General features: G+C 50.8%; 1 protein-coding gene across 2 annotated transcripts in view; it reads left to right on the top strand.

The window, feature by feature from the left end:
* Positions 1-18211, top strand: part of LOC122543124 (fibroblast growth factor receptor 1-like) — a 141544-nt gene that overhangs the window by 111406 nt on the left and 11927 nt on the right. For both annotated transcript variants that reach the window (XM_043681460.1, XM_043681461.1), the window contains exons 8-14: positions 219-363; positions 7800-7996; positions 10616-10761; positions 13247-13368; positions 14886-14996; positions 16313-16503; positions 17431-17553. In XM_043681460.1, coding sequence (XP_043537395.1) covers positions 219-363; positions 7800-7996; positions 10616-10761; positions 13247-13368; positions 14886-14996; positions 16313-16503; positions 17431-17553 — 1035 coding nt within the window. The remainder of the gene's footprint in view (positions 1-218; positions 364-7799; positions 7997-10615; positions 10762-13246; positions 13369-14885; positions 14997-16312; positions 16504-17430; positions 17554-18211) is intronic.

Here is an 18211-nt window from a genome sequence, read left to right as displayed (position 1 = left end):
TTAACACATAACTGGAAACCTTTTTGCTTCCTAGGATGAGTCTGGACTCACGCGGTCCTGGAAGGTCACTTGTTGAGCCAGGTATCGCCTTAACGCAAAGCCTAAGTGGATCTCGCTGGGAGTGGGCCAATGGCACTAATAACATGGTTTCTCCAGCTGAATCTGTCCATTGTCCTCATGTCGTCTGCTTGTCCATTTGCTTCCGTTCTCTCTTCCAGACAGCCGGTCTTAATACCACGGACAAAGAATTGGAGGCTCTATATTTACGCAATGTTACTTTTGAGGATGCTGGGGAGTATACCTGTTTGGCGGGTAATTCTATTGGGATTTCCCATCACTCTGCATGGTTGACAGTTCTTCCAGGTACATTCTGCTGTTTTCTCGACAATTAACCCCTTGAACAAAATCCCATGGGTCACACTGCTTCGAAAGAGGGAGCGAATCAGGCGGGGGAGATTTAAAACAAAAACCACTGGCTCCAAATTATTTCCACAAACCATTTGACCGCACGCTGTGTGTGCTGGGAACCCGGTCCTGTGTGTTGTACAGGCCAGAGGCTTCTTGTGTTAAAGGAATATAGTACCTTCTCAGCCCAGGTCAATATCTAGCACAAAGGTCCAGATCACAGCCTGGATTCACATCAGTCATCACCATGTCTCCAAGTGATCCTCTACATTCCGTTATTGCAGCAAATATCCCAGATGCCATTTTACCTGAGGATAACCTTTGACCTGTGCTTTTCCCATGGTGCACCCATTCTGAGGCTTGGGAATGGCTAGGTGCTTCCAGGGAAAGGTTGGTGGGGGTGGGACAGAAGGTGAGAAGAGCACTAAGAGAGGACAGGATAGGGTCAGGGGAGCTGTGTGTGCCCAGGGGTCGGTGTCTCTCTGCTCACCATCCCAACTGCTTTCAGGACCCACATTTCAGGCCTGCCCGAGTCTAGTCTGTATTGTACTGCACAGAGCATTCTGCATTCTGCAAACATCCAAGCATTGCTCTGCTTGTCACCTCGTCTTTTCAACTCAGAAAAGACGGATTTGAGCCAATCCCAGAGCTGCGAGTGGCAGTGCAAGCTGGAGGTGTTCCATGGTTCAGAGATCACATGTCCCTGTGAAGCCACGTGCAAGTTGGATAGTGGAGCTGGCTTGGGAGAGTCCACTTCTGAGTGGACTTGCACAGATTTGGTGACGTGGGCAGTGATCTGCCTTTCAGATCCTTGTGCTGTTTCATGTTGGAAGCTCCCAGTGTAGCCACGGTGGTGTGTGAGCAGAGCAGCGACAGAAATTCTGGCCGAACTTCCCCACAAAATAAAAACAGCAAATGCTGCAAATACCCAGAACCTGTTCTGATGATCAGTCATCAACCTGAGATCCAACTTTCCACCTCTGCACAGTTGCTGAGAATTTGCAGTGTTTTTGGTTTGAATTTCAGATTTCCATATCTGCAGTGCGTTCCATCTACAGACAATGTTCATTCAGCTTTTAGATTAGATTCCCTACCGTGTGGAAACAGGCCCTTCGGCTCAACCAGTCCACACTGCCCTCTGAAGAGTAACCCACCCGGACCCATTTCCCCTCTGACTAATGCACCTAACACTACGGGCAATTTAGCACGGCCAATTCACCTCACTTGCACATCTTTGGACTGTGGGAGGAAACCGGAGCACCCGGAGGAAACCCACACAGGCAGAGGGAGAATGTGCAAACTCCACACAGACAGTCACCCGAGGCTGGAATCGAACCTGGGTCCCTGGTGCTGTGAGGCAGCAATGCTAACCAGTGAGCCACCCCTAGGAGACAGGGGTTTCCAAACCTCTGGCTGGGAAGGAGCCGTCAACTCAGCAACAGCACCTTGTATTCAGAATATGCCTGTAACACATCTAAATATCACAAGGCACTACAGTGAGCACTGAAAAACAAAACTAAAATGATTAATTGTAAAGACGGTTCAAGCCTGCAGAAACTCAGTAATGGCTAACTGAGCTCGGTTTTCCAAGTTTGGAAGGGGGCTTTTCTGACCAGTTTCCATGCCAACCATATTTCCATTCAAGAGCAGCTCCTACCTTGTGGAAGCAGTGTGCAAACTCCAAGGCCAGCTTACTCCATGACGGATCAGAGTGTTACAATCACCAGGCCGAGGCAGAGGGGATACAGTGCATTGATGACCCAAGGCTGACGTCATGCCCTGTCCACCTTCACACTCGCCCCCAAAACAAACAGTTGCAAGTCACGGAGTAAATTTGCTGGCCTTGCAGTTCATGGGTTTTGTTGAAAAGAAACTTCAAAATGCAAATTTTTTTCTCTTATTTTGTAGTTGTTTTTCTTTTTGCACGTTTTCTTTACAAACTGACATTGCTTTCCACAAAGCATACCCAAGCAGTGGTATGCTTCCTTGATGCCACCTCCATTCCTATGGAAGTGACTATCAATGCAGCGTTGGCAAGGGCTGATAATTGGCAGCAGATGGAAGTTGCCATGCTGGGCACTGCATGGAGCACACTTCCTCAATTATCAGCAAGGTCCCACCAAACTTGCCGAACGTAAACCTCTTCCAAAGGAGCCTTTCTCTTCGTAAATTTAAAGTTCACTCTTTTTTTTTCCTTCAAGCTGCGTTTCTGATGAGATCTGTCGGGAGATGTGAGGGTTTCTGAAGGTCGGGGTGGTGGGTTGTGGAGGGGGGTGGGGATGGTGGGGAGATAAGGCTGCCAATTGGTGTTGTGTTGTGTTTTGCAACCTTGCACAGTCAGTGTGGCTGTTCCCAGAGGAGCAATAAAACGTATCGAGCTAGAACTTGCCATTCCAAGGCTGAACCACACTGCATTAAACCAATGAACGGGGTTGGACTGTCCCCGTGTTCAGGTACGGCATGCCATTTGTTCCGGCAAGCAAATTGATACTTGCTGTTTTAGAAACAGGATTGCTGTTCGTGTGTCAAACCATGAAGGGATTATTGCTGCAGTCAGCTCTGAAGCCAGTAAGTGACCAAGGACTGGTCAGCACAGTGTTGATGTCTACTGGCGAGCACATGCAAGACATTGTGAGAGCTTGGGTTTCCTCATGAAAGCTGTTTTGCGAAACAGTGTTGTTATTTTCTTCTCTTCGTAACACAATGAGTGACTCTGTTTTTGGCCAGACCAGACCCCCTCAAATTATTATGAAGGAGGTAGTCTAGACCATAACTTCTCCTGATTTTAAAGGTAAATATGAGGTGCCGTGTTCCAGATACAATTTGATTGATCAAACTACTCGAAGTGAGGCAAAATCCAGTTGATTCAGACACTATAATTAACACACAATATTAGAAAGAAGAACCTGTAATAACTTAACTCTAATGGAAAGCTTAACAGAATTGATAATTGCTAATTACCTGTTCCAATGTCCTAACATCCCATCATCACACCTCTTTGGGAAAAGGTGAATCCAGAACACAGTCAAAAAGTATGGTGCTGGTAAAGCACAGGCCCATACCTTTTGACTGTGGTCTCCAGCATCTGCAGTCCTCCCTTTCTCCGAGTTGATTAAATCCAAACCGCAGATTGTTTCACATGAAATTCAGCAGCTGAGGAAGAGGGGACACCCCCCCCCCCTCCGCCCCCAACATTTGGCTGTAACCGAGAGAGGGGAAAACTAACTTCCGCTTCCCAACTGCTGCTGAAAACTACAAACTCAAAATCCCCGGGTCTGTGGGAGGGAGCTTGACCACACCCAGTCACTGCTTCCATTTTTTCAACTTGTTTAAAAAAAAAAGGCTTTCCGAGTTGTTATCTTCTCACAGACTACTGGGTCCCAGTCTCTCTCTCTCTCTCTCTCTCTCTCCAAAAACAATCCAGGAGAAAACACACCTATTAAAGCCACAGTATCCGCACACTTCCCTCAGCTCCAGCTTATCCCAATTCAATCTGTACAATCCCAGAGTCCAGGATTTGGCTAAAGTCATTGATGTTCCACTGAGGTCAAAGATAAGAAGACATATCACTGTAAGGATGAAGTTTTAAGCTTTGGACAGTATTAATTCTTGTTCCCTTTGGTGAAGTCACTGTTATCACCCCCAGTTTGATTTTTTTGTCCCTGAATGTCTTGTCTGTCTGTCTCTCTTTCTCTCTCTCAGTACATAGATAGTAAAACCTGCTGTGCAAAAACCGTACGGAGTTTGCAAAATGCTCCAGACAGGTTGAGTGAGGGCGCGATAGGTCTGGCAGGTGGAAGATGTGAAGTTGTTCACTTGGGCAGGACAAACAGACAGTCAGCATGTTCCTTAAACAGGGACTGCAGGGACAAATCTGTGACGCAGAGGGATTTAGGGTGTTTGTGCACAGTGTAATGTGTTAGTCTACAGGAACAACCAATCATCAATTGAGGCCAATGGCAGGCCATCCTTTATTAATGTAGGAATTGAACATAAAAGTAAGGACGTTCTGTTTCAGTTTGATTGGGCCTGAGTTAGACCACATCTCAGATACTATTGGGTCTCCAAGGAACAATGTAAATAGATTGGAGGCAGCTCAGAGGAGGCTTCCTTGGGTGGGCCGTCCTCTGAAGAAAGGTAGGCCAAGGCTGGGCTTGTTTCAGAGAGTGAGGGTATAACTTGATTGAGTTAAATCACATCCTGAATGACCTTGATGAGGTGGACAAGGAGAGGATATTTCCTCTTGTGGTGAATCCAGAACTTGATGACCCTTTCAGGATTGGGATGAGGAGAATTCCTTGTCCACAGAAGGTTGTGGAGTTTTGGAGCTCTGCCTTAAGAGGTTATTAGGGCACGGCAGCCACAAACCATGGGCCACTGATCCATGAATAAACAGCTCCATGGGCTGAGCGGTCTACTTTGGTTTCTGTTTTGTATGTTTGTACTGTCCAATGTGAAAGAAGCGCATGTGGAACTAGTCGATGCATTGGTGGTCATCTTTCAAAATACTGCTCAACTCTGGAGTGGTCACTGCAGATTGGAAGGAAGCTTAGAATCGCTACAGTGTGCAAGCAGGCAAGTTGGCCCACCAACCCTCCAAAGAGCATCCCAGCCAGACCTGCACCCCCGTTCCCTGTAGCTCTGCATTTCCCGTGGCTAACCCACCCTAACCTGCACATCCCTGAACACTATGGGCAATTTAGCCTGGCCAATCCACCCTAACGTGTACATCTTTGGACCGTGGGAGGAAACTGGAGCACCCGGAGGAAACCCACACAGACTGTCACCTAAGGGTGGAAATGAACCCGGGTCCCTGGTGCCAGGAGGCAGCAGCGCTAACCACTGAGCCACCGTGCCACCCTTAAGGAGAGAGAAAATGGGAGAGGCCAGGTCTGTGAGTCAGACTCCCATCGTTGGGGTGAAAATGTACCAGTTGAATTGGGCAGAGTTGAGATGAATTTCTGAAAGGGACGTCATGTTTATCAAATTTCTCACTTCTGTTTGCTCATGTTACTCGCAAAATAGATTCGGGGAACTGGCGGTCACAGGATTTTTAGATTTTCCAGAACTGTTTGATGAAGTCTCATGCTTATTGGGAGAGCCAGCACAGACATGATGGGTCAAATGGCCACCTTCTGTGCTGTAACAGTCCTGTGACTTTTCTCTCTCAGCATCTCCCTCTTTGCTTCTTCATGTGTCTTGCGTCTTTTCATTCCTGTCTCTGTGTGTCCGTGTGTCTGTCTGTCTGTGAGTGAGTGTGTCCCTCGGAATTAAGCAGGTTTCTGTTCTGTGTTCCCACTGCTGCCTGGTATGAGTACCTTGGCTGGGTCTTCTGACCCCTCTGCCAAAAGGAAGACTTCCTTCTCTGACCAGACCTCTTGCTGTTGAACTCTTACGTTGCCCTTCTGCGGGGAACCTGCCCTTCTGTAAAGAGGGCGTTCCCAACCCCTGCAGGTTGTTCTCCACAATCGTTCCCATACTTTCTCCCTCACATCTTCACATTCTTCCGAAAGTGTGCCGCCCAGAACTCAACACAACACCCCAGCTCAGTTGGAGAGGAAAGGAAAGAGTCAGTCAACCCAGTTTATCACCCCTCAGTGAACTGGCATCCTGCCAGGCATTCGCCTTCTGTGCCGAGCTGTCTTTTACGCTCGCACATCTTAGCAACGTCTGTTCTTGGTGAGGATGATGTTAATGAAGTTGGATTGATTGACCTAAGGTTTAGCTAGCGATAAGCTCAGGGTAAGTCTGTACTCTCCGACACTGTTCAATCCCAAACGTACCTGCCTGAGACACACAGCCTCAGCTTCTTGTTGTCAGGGATGTGAAGACGGTGCATTGAGTTTGTGTTGGCGTTTTGCCCAGTTCATCTTGTGCTAGACAGCTGAATGGAAGCTGCGAGGTTTGTTACTCTGTAATTATGAACTCAGTGCATTGATATTAACCAGCAGGGCCTCAATTAGGTGCCAGTGTGGTTCGGTCTGTTATCCAATCCATTACCTGTCTGCAAGTGCTCCTCTCCAAAGGCCCAGGGGGCTGTGAGACCATGAAACAGTGGAACAGGGCAGCAGGAGTCCAGGCCTCTAGCCCTTGAGTTTCTGGATGTTCTCCAGGTAATTGTCACTGGGTGGGAGGGGATGGAGAAAGGTATGGGGCCTAAAGGAGTTGGTAAGCATGAACAACACTAGCTTTTCACTGTGGGGAAGAGAGAGAGCATGGTGCTGTGACACTGGGAGCACATTGATGACCCCGAGTCTGTGTGGGTGTCTGGGACAGACTGCCACAGCACATTGTTCAGGGCCGATGGTAACGTCAACCCTCCTGGACTGTTTGGTTTACCTTTTTCTAGTTGGCGGTCGGTAAGTGATGGAAGGATGGGCTGGTCCTTGGGAGAAGAGGAGACAATCAGCTGATTGTGCTGGAGTGGTTCCTTATCCTTGGAGTATGATACCTGAGTCCAGAGTGTGGTGCTGGTCAGGCAGCATCCAAGGAGCAGGAGAATCAAGATTTCAGGCAAACGCCCTTCATCAGCTCTGAGGCTTGTGGACGAGGAGAGCTGAGAGATAAAAGGGAGGGGAATTGGGCTTGGGGGAAGGAATGTAATAGGTAGATGAAGCTGGGAGGGGTGGGAGAGGTGATAGGTCGGAGAGGAGGGTGGAGTGGATAGGTGGGAAGGAAGATGGACAGGTAGGACAGGTCATGAGGATGGTGCTGAGCTGGCAGGTTGGAACTGGGATAAGGTGGGGGGGTGGGGAAATGAGGAAACTGGTGAAATCCACATTGATCCTGTGTGGTTGGAGGGTCCCAAGGCAGAAGATGACCGCCAGTGGGAGGGAGAGTTCAGGCCTGTCAGTTCACCCACCCACCCAGCTTTGGGAGAGGATGCATCAGCTTGACTCACTGCTCCTTGCTCTCCGTCTCTGCCCCCAGCAAAGACAGAGACAGTATGGCTGCCGTGACTGGAGGCAGGGTTAGGATTTGCCTGGGGTTCCTTGTCACAAGGCTGCTGGAAGTGGAGGTCCCATTGGGAATCTCACCTGTTACTGCCTGCCTGCCCACGCTGTGGGCTGGGCGTAGTGTGAGCAGGCAGCTTTCCAAGCTGGCCCACCTACGATGTCTTGCATGTGTGAGGAGTGAGGGCAGCAGGGCAGGGCGAACAAAGCATGAGGCTGAGGGTATGAGCCAAGGGACTGCAAAGGTATGAGCTGCCTGCTGAGCTTTCACATGAAGCATGTTCTCCAGCAGCTTGTGATGGAAGGCCGTGCAGCATTCACAGTGTTGCTGCTGTGTTTCTGTCTCTCTCTCTGTGTGCCTGTGTGTGTTTCTGTTCCCCCTTCCTTTTCCCCCCTTAGTAAACCAGCTGTTTTCTCCCCACCCCCACCCACCTGCACCAGTGATGGAGGAGAAGCCATCGACCCTGTCGTCTCCCGTCTACCTGGAGATTATTATCTACTGCACCGGAGCGTTCCTCACGTCCTGTATGATAGTTGCTGCTGTCATCATCCGCATGAAAAGCTCTGCCAAGAAAGCTGACTTCAACAGGCAGCTGGCTGTCCACAAGCTGGCCAAGAGTATACCCCTCCGCAGACAGGTAACAGAAAGTAAAGGAAGAGTTCAAGAGCATTTTTAACCCCTACCCCAGACACACTGTGCAAGCTTAGCTTTAGACTCACCAGCAGTCTGACCTTGGCCATCCCATTGGGCTCCATGCTATTGAGATGACCAAGTCAGGAGGATGCCAGTAGGCGTGTGGGCTGATGCAGAGACAGAGACGGTTCCTCAAGCCCGTCTCTGCCCTCTGCTGATGCTCCTCATTTTGGGTTGTAGATGATTCAGGCGCTGTCGTTGGGCTGGGCAATACTGTTGGCAACTCAAGGGGGGGGGGGGGTTTGCTGTGCTCCTATGAAGCTCTCCCTGTCCCCACAGTAAAGCTCTCTCTCCAATCAAAGCCAGCACTTTGATCAGCTTGTCGCTGCATCCCATCGTGTTGAATTAAGACTCCTTTGTTTGTAAGTTGGCAAGTGTTTATCTTGCAGCAAGTGTCTGCCCCACTGGGCTTCACTGGGCAGAGGTGCCGTTAAATCAGCAAATGGTGCTATAGGAAACCACCAGCAAGGATTCCTAGTTACAGACGTGGCTGCATCCTCCCGGGGATGGGGATGGGGATGGAGATTTCATCTGCCATCGTGAACTGAGAGGTGTTTCACAAGTCCCCCTCACCAACAGCACACCAAGGAGATGGAACTGTCAGGGAAGTGAATTGGTTTAACTCCTGGATAGCTAGTGTCAGTATTGGGTCCAGCAATACGTTGTGAATGAGTCACCCATTTCTTCCCCTTCGCTATTCTGCACAGCCAGAGCTGATCATGTTCCTCACCTCCGCATTTCCGAATGCTCCTGACAATCCCAAAACAGTTGTGTGTGGTCACCCCTAGTCTGGGCTAGAGCAGGTCAGTGATTGAGCAGGTATTCTCACATCTCTGTTCACAGTGGCTGACCCAGGAACCTGCCATGGGCTCTGGGGCTGGTGGAACTTCAGGTCATAGTCAGTATCAACTCTACCAGGCCGCCTGCTAACTGCTTAGCCCCACCTCCCCTCACCGCCACACTGCTGCTGACCCACTGACTGTCCTCAGGAGCTCAGGGACAGCACCCTCAGAGAGAAAGGCCACTCACAGGGAGGCCCGTGAAGGGCTTATGCCCGAAACCTCGATTCTCCTGCTCCTCAGATGCTGCCTGACCGGCTGTGCTTTTCCAGCACCACACTCTTCGACTCTGATCTGCAGCCCTCACTTTCTCCCACTCACAAGGAGGATCAGGGTCTAACATCACCCAGGAGCACTGCACGAGGAATCTGTACACTGGTCACATCGCACAAAGCCTCAAAAAGCAGCAGAAAGAGCAAGATGTTTGAGTTTGTCAAACACGTCTGCCTTTCCACGGAGATGTCTGATCAGTCAGGAATGAAAGCATCCACTTGGGAATCCAATGCAGGCATGATGGGCCAAATGGCCCCCAACCCATTAAACCCATTCAGTGGTACCACTCAATGGTGTTTTGCACTGAGTGGATGGGGATATTGGGTGGAATAGAGACGAGATGGTTCATTTGGCACTATCACCTCTATCGCCCCAATTTGCCTCTCACACAGGAGGATCAGAGAACGAGATGGAGAGACTGGCTCAGCAGCAGAATGGGGGAGCAGTTCCATGACATTCTCAGTGTGAGGCAGAGAGGGTTTCAGTGAAAACCCCCCTAATCCCCAAGGAGAGCTTTCTGAAGTAACAAGCCTCATTTCAATGGGGGGGACAAATCTCTGTTTCCCTGAGAGATAGACAACTGAGAAACGCTATCAAGTTTCCAAATCAGAAATCAAACCAACCAGTATCTTGCAGGGACAAATATGTCCCAAGATACCATGACATTGAGAGGTCTGGGAATAGGCCAGGAAAATGGCAGCATTAAGGGAGATGTTCACCCATGATCTAGAACGCAGGAGCAAGCTAGAAGGGCTACAAGTCCCTATGTTGAGCCCTGTCCATTCCTCAGCCACAGAAATATGGGTCTTAGAGATACTGAGTGACCTGCTCAATGTCCCCTGTCTTGGTCTAAGCTGCAATAGGAGGTGGCCAGTTTACATGCATGTGCGCACAGACACACAGACACATGCACAAACAGTCTGTCACACACACCTCTGTGCACACACAGAGTGTCTCTCACACACACAGTCTGTCACACACGCGTGCGCACACACAGAGTCTCTGTCACACACAGAGTCTCTCACACACGCGTGCGCACACACACAATCTGTCACACACACAGGGAGAGGAAGACTGCACTCTTCCCCCAACCTCTCCCAATACTCTCCATGAGTCCTGTATATGTCAGAGCCATCTTGCCTTGGAGAGAACCAGCCCTTGCTTTGGCAGCCTGCAGGAAGCTTGCTGTTTTGTGTCCTGAACATAAACACAGGGCACAAGGGCCTGGAAAGGCAGGAGTTGGAGCTGAGGCCTTGGGGAGAGCTCCTGGGAAATGCAGCTTTGAACAGCTTGCCTGGGATGGACAAGGTGGGAGATGCTGGTGGAGGGAGGCAGTGGGAGCAGACTGTTAGCACAAGTGACAGCACAGCACAGTGCAATGTGACGGGGTGCTGTTGGTGAATCCCACGTGCAGACTGTAACCAGTCGGGTCTTTGTGTGTCCGACTGCAGGTGTCCATTGATTCCAGTTCCTCCATGAACTCCGGGGTCCTGCTGGTTCGTACAGCCCGTCACTCATCCAGCGGTACCCCCATGTTGGCTGGGGTCTCTGAGTACGAGCTACCTGAAGACCCTCGCTGGGAGTTTCCCCGAGACAAGTGAGTACACTGCCTGTTCAGTCAGCCTCTGTGGCACTGCCCTCCAGCCTGGGTTGGCGAGGTGTGCAGTTTGAGGTGCTATAACTGGGTGGGTGGGGGGGGGCTTGGTGGAAGTGGCACACAGCCAAGCTTTCCATCAACACTCGGGCTCACAGCTCATTCATTCGGAACAAAAACAGGAAGCAGAGGGAAACCGAGAATGTTCTCTGAACGTGACCAGATGTATTTATAACACAGTGCTGCTGCCTGTTTATGAAGCTGTGGTTCTGAGGCTGGGCATATGGCCTGAGCTGAACTGGGTAGCTCCTTCCTCTTTGAAAGCCCACCCATTCACCTCAGGCAGAGTATAGCCTGACACTAGCTGTTTTCACCATTCAGAGCCCCGCGCTTGGCCATCTCCCATGGACTGAGATTGCTGCACATTGTTGGCAATGAGATGGTGTTTGAGTGAGACCTGTTCAGCAGCTCGACGCCATGTTGGACTGCAAGCCCCGCTGCTGCCTACTCTCACTTCCATCTCCTCGAGCTGCCTCTCGCTGGTATAGATCCCCCCCCACCCCCCCCAACCCACCGTCCTGCCAGCCTCTCCCCAGACAGAGCTGTGTCACATTGTGGATCCCAGTGTGTGTGCTGGAGCTGCTGGGGTCCACACCCTCCCTCAGTGAGGTGCTGACTGTGCGCTCTGACTGACAGTGTCATGACATTGGAGTCACAGTGAGAGCAACAGCAGCCAGCACCCTCCCCAGCTGCTTCTTCACCCTTTGCCTGCAGAGGTGGACAAGCATTGCTGAAGGTGCAGCCTGCCTGTGTGAGACACACTGCTGGTTCGTGTCACACTGCCTGTAAATGGATTCAGCCGCTTCACTCAGTTCACTTGGCTCTGGTGTTTTTTTTTTGAAGGCACACATTTCATTTGTGTGTACATGTGTGTGTCTGTGTGTGTGTGTGAGAGAGAGAGAGAAACAGAGAGAGCTGGGAGGCACGGTGGCACAGTGGTTAGCACTGCTGCCTCACAGCGCCAGAGACCCGGGTTCAATTCCCGCCTCGGGTGACTGTCTGCTTGGGGTTTGCACATTCTCCCCGTGTCTGCGTGGGTTTCCTCCGGGTGCTCCGGTTTCCTCCCACAGTCCAAAGATGTGCAGGTGAGATTAACTGGCCATGTTAAATTGCCCATAGTGTTAGATAAGGGGTAAATGTAGGGGTATGGTTGGGTTATGCTTCGGCGGGTCGGTGTGGACTTGTTGGGCCAAAGGGCCTGTTTCCACACTGTAATGTAAAATGTAATGTAATGTAAATTGCCCGTGGTGTTAGGTATAGGGGAATGGGTCTGGGTGGGTTGCTCTTCGGAGGGTCGATGTGGACTAGTGAGAGTCTGTGTGCGTGTGTGTACTGAGGGGGTGTCCAGAATCTGTGAGCTGACTTGCCTATGACAGACTGGTTCCTGTCAGCAGGGCACTGAGCTGCATGGTCTCGGAAGCCGTCAGCACCCTCCGATTCCAGCCTGCCCATTGCACAGCCCCTGTTCCAGAGGACAGTGAGAGCCAGAGAATGACCTTGTATTCTCTGGAGCTGCAGTGCTCACCTGAGAGAGTCTGTTTGAATGGAAGGGGAGACTAAAACTAGAGGGCATAGGTTGAAGGTAAGAGGGGAGAGAGAGAACAGGGTCTAGAGGGGCAATTTTTTCACACAGAGGGTGCGGAGTGTCTGGAACAGGCTGCCTGGGGTAGTGGTGGAGGCGAGTACAATGTTGTCATTTCAGAAACATTTGGACAGGGACATGGATGGGATAGTTTTGTATGGAAATGAAGCAAATGCAGATGGATCTCAAGTAATTCTGAAAACTGTGCAGCGTGGACAAGTTGCACTGAATGGCCTGTTTCCATGATGTAGACCTCAGTGACTCGAAGGGGCCTGTCCTGGGATCAAATGTACAGTCATATTTGGGACAAAGTGGTTCTTAAAGGAACTCTCACGCTTCTCATGTACCACTGCCCACAGTAGGGAAGGACAGCAAATTCTGTACTGGATAGCTAAGGACCGACAGAATCCAGACAGAAGGGGAATTGGAACATGTCACATTCACAGCTTATCCCTCACTAAAATTGATGCCATTCCAAATATTGGTTCAGATTGGGGGGGGGTGGGGAAGAAATATTAGGGTACCCCTTGGGCTGGCGAGGTGGAAGGGACTTGAGGGGCAGTCGGTCATGAGTGAACTGGATAGGGGCGTTAGAGATGAGTTTGGTTCGAGGAAGTGCATGCCTCAATTTTCTCGACCAGAGAATCCTGCCGTTTTCTGAGTGATCTTTGTCAGTGTTGGTCTGCAGGAACTTGCCGGTGTTTCAGAGCTACTTCGGCACAATCCCATTGAACTGGTGAATGTTCACCTGGCTGTATTCTCGACTGTGGGGTGGGCGATGTGATTAGAATGAGTGGAGTGGCATCACAGCCACTGAACGCTATGTCTTTTCTCTCCGGTGTTCAGGCTGACTCTGGGCAAACCGCTTGGCGAAGGCTGCTTCGGCCAGGTGGTGATGGGAGAGACCATTGGCATAGACAAGGACAAGCCCAACAGGCCGATGACTGTGGCAGTGAAGATGTTAAAAGGTGGGTGCTGCTGCATTTGGTGACACCTGTCAGCTCTCAGGTGGGCTGACCTGTTGTCGGTTAAGAGTGTCAGTCTGGGAGGCAGGGGCTTGTTGGAAATGTGAGATCCCTATTCCCCACTCTTCAGCAGTCAAGTGTGTTAATAGCCAGTGTGTTTAAATATCTCCAGCCTGCCATTGGGCTAAGACTGAGTAGTCATGTGGCAAAGCTCAGATGTTGGCGCGGTTCCCTGTTCATGGTGAAAGGCCTGGTGATGGATGGCACGGGCTCTCTGACTCGTTCCCAGCAATGTGTTGTGTCCCTAGATGGCAACCTTGGCTGAGGTCAGCCAGACCCACCCATTGAGAGGGCACCACATTGATGGTCGCATTGGCACACTGCCAGGCGTGTGCCAGCATTTGCTCATTATGGTGGCGCGGTGAGCAGTCATACCAGTTTTACACATTTCTGTGAAATGGTGGCAAACAGAACCGTGGAGCTGCAATGTGCCCGCAAGGAGCTGCCATTCGCTGGCCGCACACAAGGTTTTGAAACATAGTGCGCGAGCTCTCCACGCACCTCACCCTGAGGAAGAGCATTGTGTTAGCCAGTGAGCAGATTATTTCAGCAGCCAGTATCACTGCAGCAACAAATGAGTCCTTTTTAAAACACTGCCCCAGCTAACTCATCCTGTAAAAGCTAGAAATGGCAGAGGACAGGGCTGCCCCAGGGGCCAGAACAATGCAATCTCTCTCTGGCTGGGGGTACAACTGTGAGGACTGTCTCAGAGTTAATTTGATTATGAGTCGGGGAGGGGGGGGAAATCTGATTTGAAACTTAGAGAATACTGAGAGGCCTGGAAAGAGTGGATGTGGAGAAAACGGTTTGATGAGGAGCAGAGATGAGAACTCGAGGGCACAGCCTCAGAGTGAAGGGAGGATCCTGTAGGACTGAGATGAGGAGGCATTAGTTCAGCCAGAGAGTGGGGAATCTGTGGGACTCATTGCTGCAGAGGGCTGTGCAGACCAAAGTCCTGGAGTATATTTCAGACTGAGATAGATAGGTTTCTGAAAAGTGAAGGGTGATGGTGAGCAGTCCCGAGAATGAGATTTGAGATACCTGGAAGCCATGTTGGAATGGTGGAGCAGCCCTGACTTATCTTATTGTGTTGTACAACTATCCCCTTGTGAAGATTTGAATAACACTCATTAGCTGTGGGGCCACTTGCAGACAGCAACTGAAATCAGGTGAGGGAAACAGGAACCTATTGTCACATCTGCACAGGAGATAATCACAGTAACATAGGATAAAGCTGCTTATCCAGAACCTAGAGAGATGAACCTTTCCTCAAGGTCAAATCCAAACAACGCAGCTTGTTAATATTGGGTGCAGAAAGAATCTGAAGGTTACCCTCAATGTTGTGTTGGCACTACCCTTTTTAATTGAAACCTGGTGGGTCTGTTGGCTGTGCCCCTTGGCTTATCGCTGGGGGAGGTGCCCGGTGTAATGAGCACTCACATTGCTGCCTTTGTTTCCAGGTGATGCCACCGAGAAGGATCTGTCTGACCTGATCTCCGAGATGGAGATGATGAAGATGATCGGAAAACATAAGAACATTATAAACTTGCTTGGGGCTTGCACTCAGGATGGTGAGTGCTGGGTGAAGGGTGAGGCACTCCCTCTGCGACACACTGATCTTGTCATCTTCCTTCATTCACCAGTTCCGTCTCAGCCTCAGTTTGGAAGGGATTTATAACCACTTTGATGGAGCTGTCTGAGAGCCTGACCCAGTACACTGTCCTCCCATCCACTTTCTCAGGCTGGTGTGGTAGTAGCTGATTCCATGGTTCAAACTGATGCCCACGAATGGTGGGTGTGCCCCTGCATGGACACTGTCCAAAACCTCGGACCAACTCCACCCAAGGCCTTCGCCCATCAGTCAGCTCCCTCCCCTACCACCAACGCAAGGCGATTTGCCCACTCTGCTGCACCACTGGCTCAGAGCACCACTGCTGGCATTCACCTCTTACAGCAGCACATTGGAAAAGTGTGACCTGTATCTCTTGGGAAAGCTGGGCTGGTGAGGAGGAGAGATACGGGGACATGTGGGAATGCTACATTCCAGCCCCACACACCATCCTGCCAAATGCCTTCCTTCAGTGCTGCGGGGTCACAGCACTATGGCTGTACCTGCACCACATGCATTGCCAACAGTGCCACCTTCTCCCGGGCGCTCAGTGCTGACCCAGCCATCAACAAATCCCATTTACAATGAGAGTGATGCCGAGCTGTGAGAGAGCCTGGCTTCTCCTGGCAATGAGGAGCTTCAGTCTGTGGGGCAGACACAGTATCTGCAGTAAGCTGCCTGGATCAGGCCTGGTCTGATGTCCATTGACACAGTGCCACCTACCCTGACAGGGAAGGCATGGGCACCAGTACAAAGCCATGAGAGATGGCATTGTGCACCATCTTCAAATTGGCAAAAGGGAAACTCCCCAGAGGGTTGGAAGGTCAGAAGGGATCACACCACAGAAGGGTTGGTAAACAGAAGAGGTCAGTTTGCAATAGGAGGGTCAACCAGGGAGACATGGGAGAGGTGGGCACAAAGTGTCAGCGGATGTTCCAGTGGGTGACCAAGGGGACACTGCACTGCCGAGGGTCCGGTTTCTCTGGTTGGGCCTCCCCCACCCAGACAACATCCCACATAGGAGCTTGCCCATGGTGCCCTGGGCTGGACCGAACCCCTTCCCCCGGGAAGACAGACCATGGGGTGATCATTGTCACGTGACCCTTGATGTCGATTGGCCACCATGTCTGTGTAGGGCACAGTGACTCCACATCACTTCACCCCTCTCAGAGTATTCAACATTGGCCTGACATTGTGGAGGTTGCCATAGAAATGTGGTGCTGTCTTGTCCTTCCATGGTTTGTGTTGGGGGCACTAACTTTGGCCATTTGTCCACAGGCCCTCTGTACGTTATTGTTGAGTTTGCCTCCAAGGGCAACCTACGTGAATACCTGCGAGCACGCCGTCCCCCTGGAATGGAATACTGTTACAACCCCAGCCACGTACCCGTCGAGCAGCTCTCCTTCAAAGACTTGGTGTCCTGTGGTTACCAGGTATCCAGAGGCATGGAGTACCTGGCATCGAAAAAGGTGAGGAAGAGGAAGGGGGGAGTCTGTAGAACAGAATACCTCAGTCACGGGTTTCACAAGCTCAAGCACCAGCTTGTGTGGAACATGATTCCATGAGAATGCTAGCACCATCTAGAAGGGCAGAAGGACATGGACAGAGCTCTCGCGGTGCCCTTCGGGACTCAGGGAGAGCACAGCTGGGGCCTTCTGAACAGTTCGGGTCTGTATATGGAGGGAAGGCTGATTCACATTCACACACATGGAGTGCTACAGAGGTTGGAATGATTGTTTCCGGAGGTGGGAAGATTGTTTTCTGTGGAGTAATGCCAACAAAGTGTCCTCTGCTGTCTGATGCTTCTGAGGTTTAGGATGGTCTTACGGCAACGTCAGATTCTGAGTGGACTTAACAGGAATAGAGACGGTCCTGTCTCTTGCTCTCTCTTGCTGTCTCTGTCTTGCTCTTGCCCTCGCTCGCTCTCTCTCTCACGCTCTTTCTCGCTTGCTCTCTCTCTCTCTCTTTCTCTCTCTCTCTCTCTCTCCCCCCGCGTCTCCGGAGAATGGGTTGACCATTTTGGGAAGAGATGAGAAAGCAATTCCCTCCCAATGGATATCTGGATCTCAGGATTGTGAACCTTCATGTGCTGAGTGTATTCCAGGGTCAGAGTTTGACAGCTGTTTTGATGCAGGGAGAAGGGAGGGATATGGGGACAGGCTGGCATCGTGAGCTGAGTGAGACTGTGGGCCAGGATTTGGGTGGGGGAGAGCAGCAGATGCCAAGGGTTAGACAGTTTACACCTGCTCCACAATATGTGTCTTTGTGCATTGATGAAGCCAGTACCTTGGCTATCTGTGTCCAGATACCAGCCCTCACGTCGGGTGGTGAAATACCGGAGGTTGGTGGCGGTTTGGAAGCTGTGCAGATCATGGATTGAGACTTTCTCTCCTCAGTGCATTCACCGGGATTTAGCTGCAAGAAACGTTCTGGTAACTGAGGATAACGTGATGAAAATTGCTGATTTTGGGCTGGCGCGGGATATCCACCACATCGATTACTACAAGAAGACAACCAATGTGAGTGTCTCTGTGCGTCTGTGTCTCTGTGTGAGTGTGTGTGTCTGTCTGTCTGTGTGTTTGTGTGTCTCTCGCTGTCTGTGTCTGTCTGTCTGTCTGTCAGCAGACAGCAAGCAAAGTTAATAAAACTGTTTAACAAGAAGGAAGAGAACACAAGCTTCCTTGGGTGTTTATGGGCTCACATTAGACTCTTCCAACTCGGCACTGTCCTCATGACCTGTCCTACCTGTCCATCTTCCTTCCCACCTATCCGCTCCACCCTCTCCTGTACCTGTACCTTTCCCAATGTCATCTACTGCATCCGTTGTACCCAATGTGGTCTCCGACGCCTTCTTGGGGATTGTTTCAGAGAACATCTCTGGGATACCCACACCCACCAACCCCACCGCCCTGTGGCTGAACACTTCAACTCCCCCTCCCACTCCATGCAGGTCCTGGGCCTTCTCCACTGCCAAACTGTTACCACCCGACGCCTGGAGGAAGACCGCCTCATATTCCGCCTTGGGACCCTGCAACCACATGGGATGAATATGGATTTCAATAGTTTCCTCATTTCCCCTCTCCCAACATTATCCCAGTCCCAACTCAGCACCACTCTCTGGACCCATCCATCACTCCCCCCCTCCCCCCGACCGAGCACCTTCTCCCCCATCTTCAT

This window comes from Chiloscyllium plagiosum, chromosome 42 (assembly GCF_004010195.1).
Source record: "Chiloscyllium plagiosum isolate BGI_BamShark_2017 chromosome 42, ASM401019v2, whole genome shotgun sequence".
Classification (NCBI taxonomy): domain Eukaryota; kingdom Metazoa; phylum Chordata; class Chondrichthyes; order Orectolobiformes; family Hemiscylliidae; genus Chiloscyllium; species Chiloscyllium plagiosum.
Note: the sequence above shows the minus strand (reverse complement) of the source record. Positions and strands in the feature narration are given on the sequence as shown.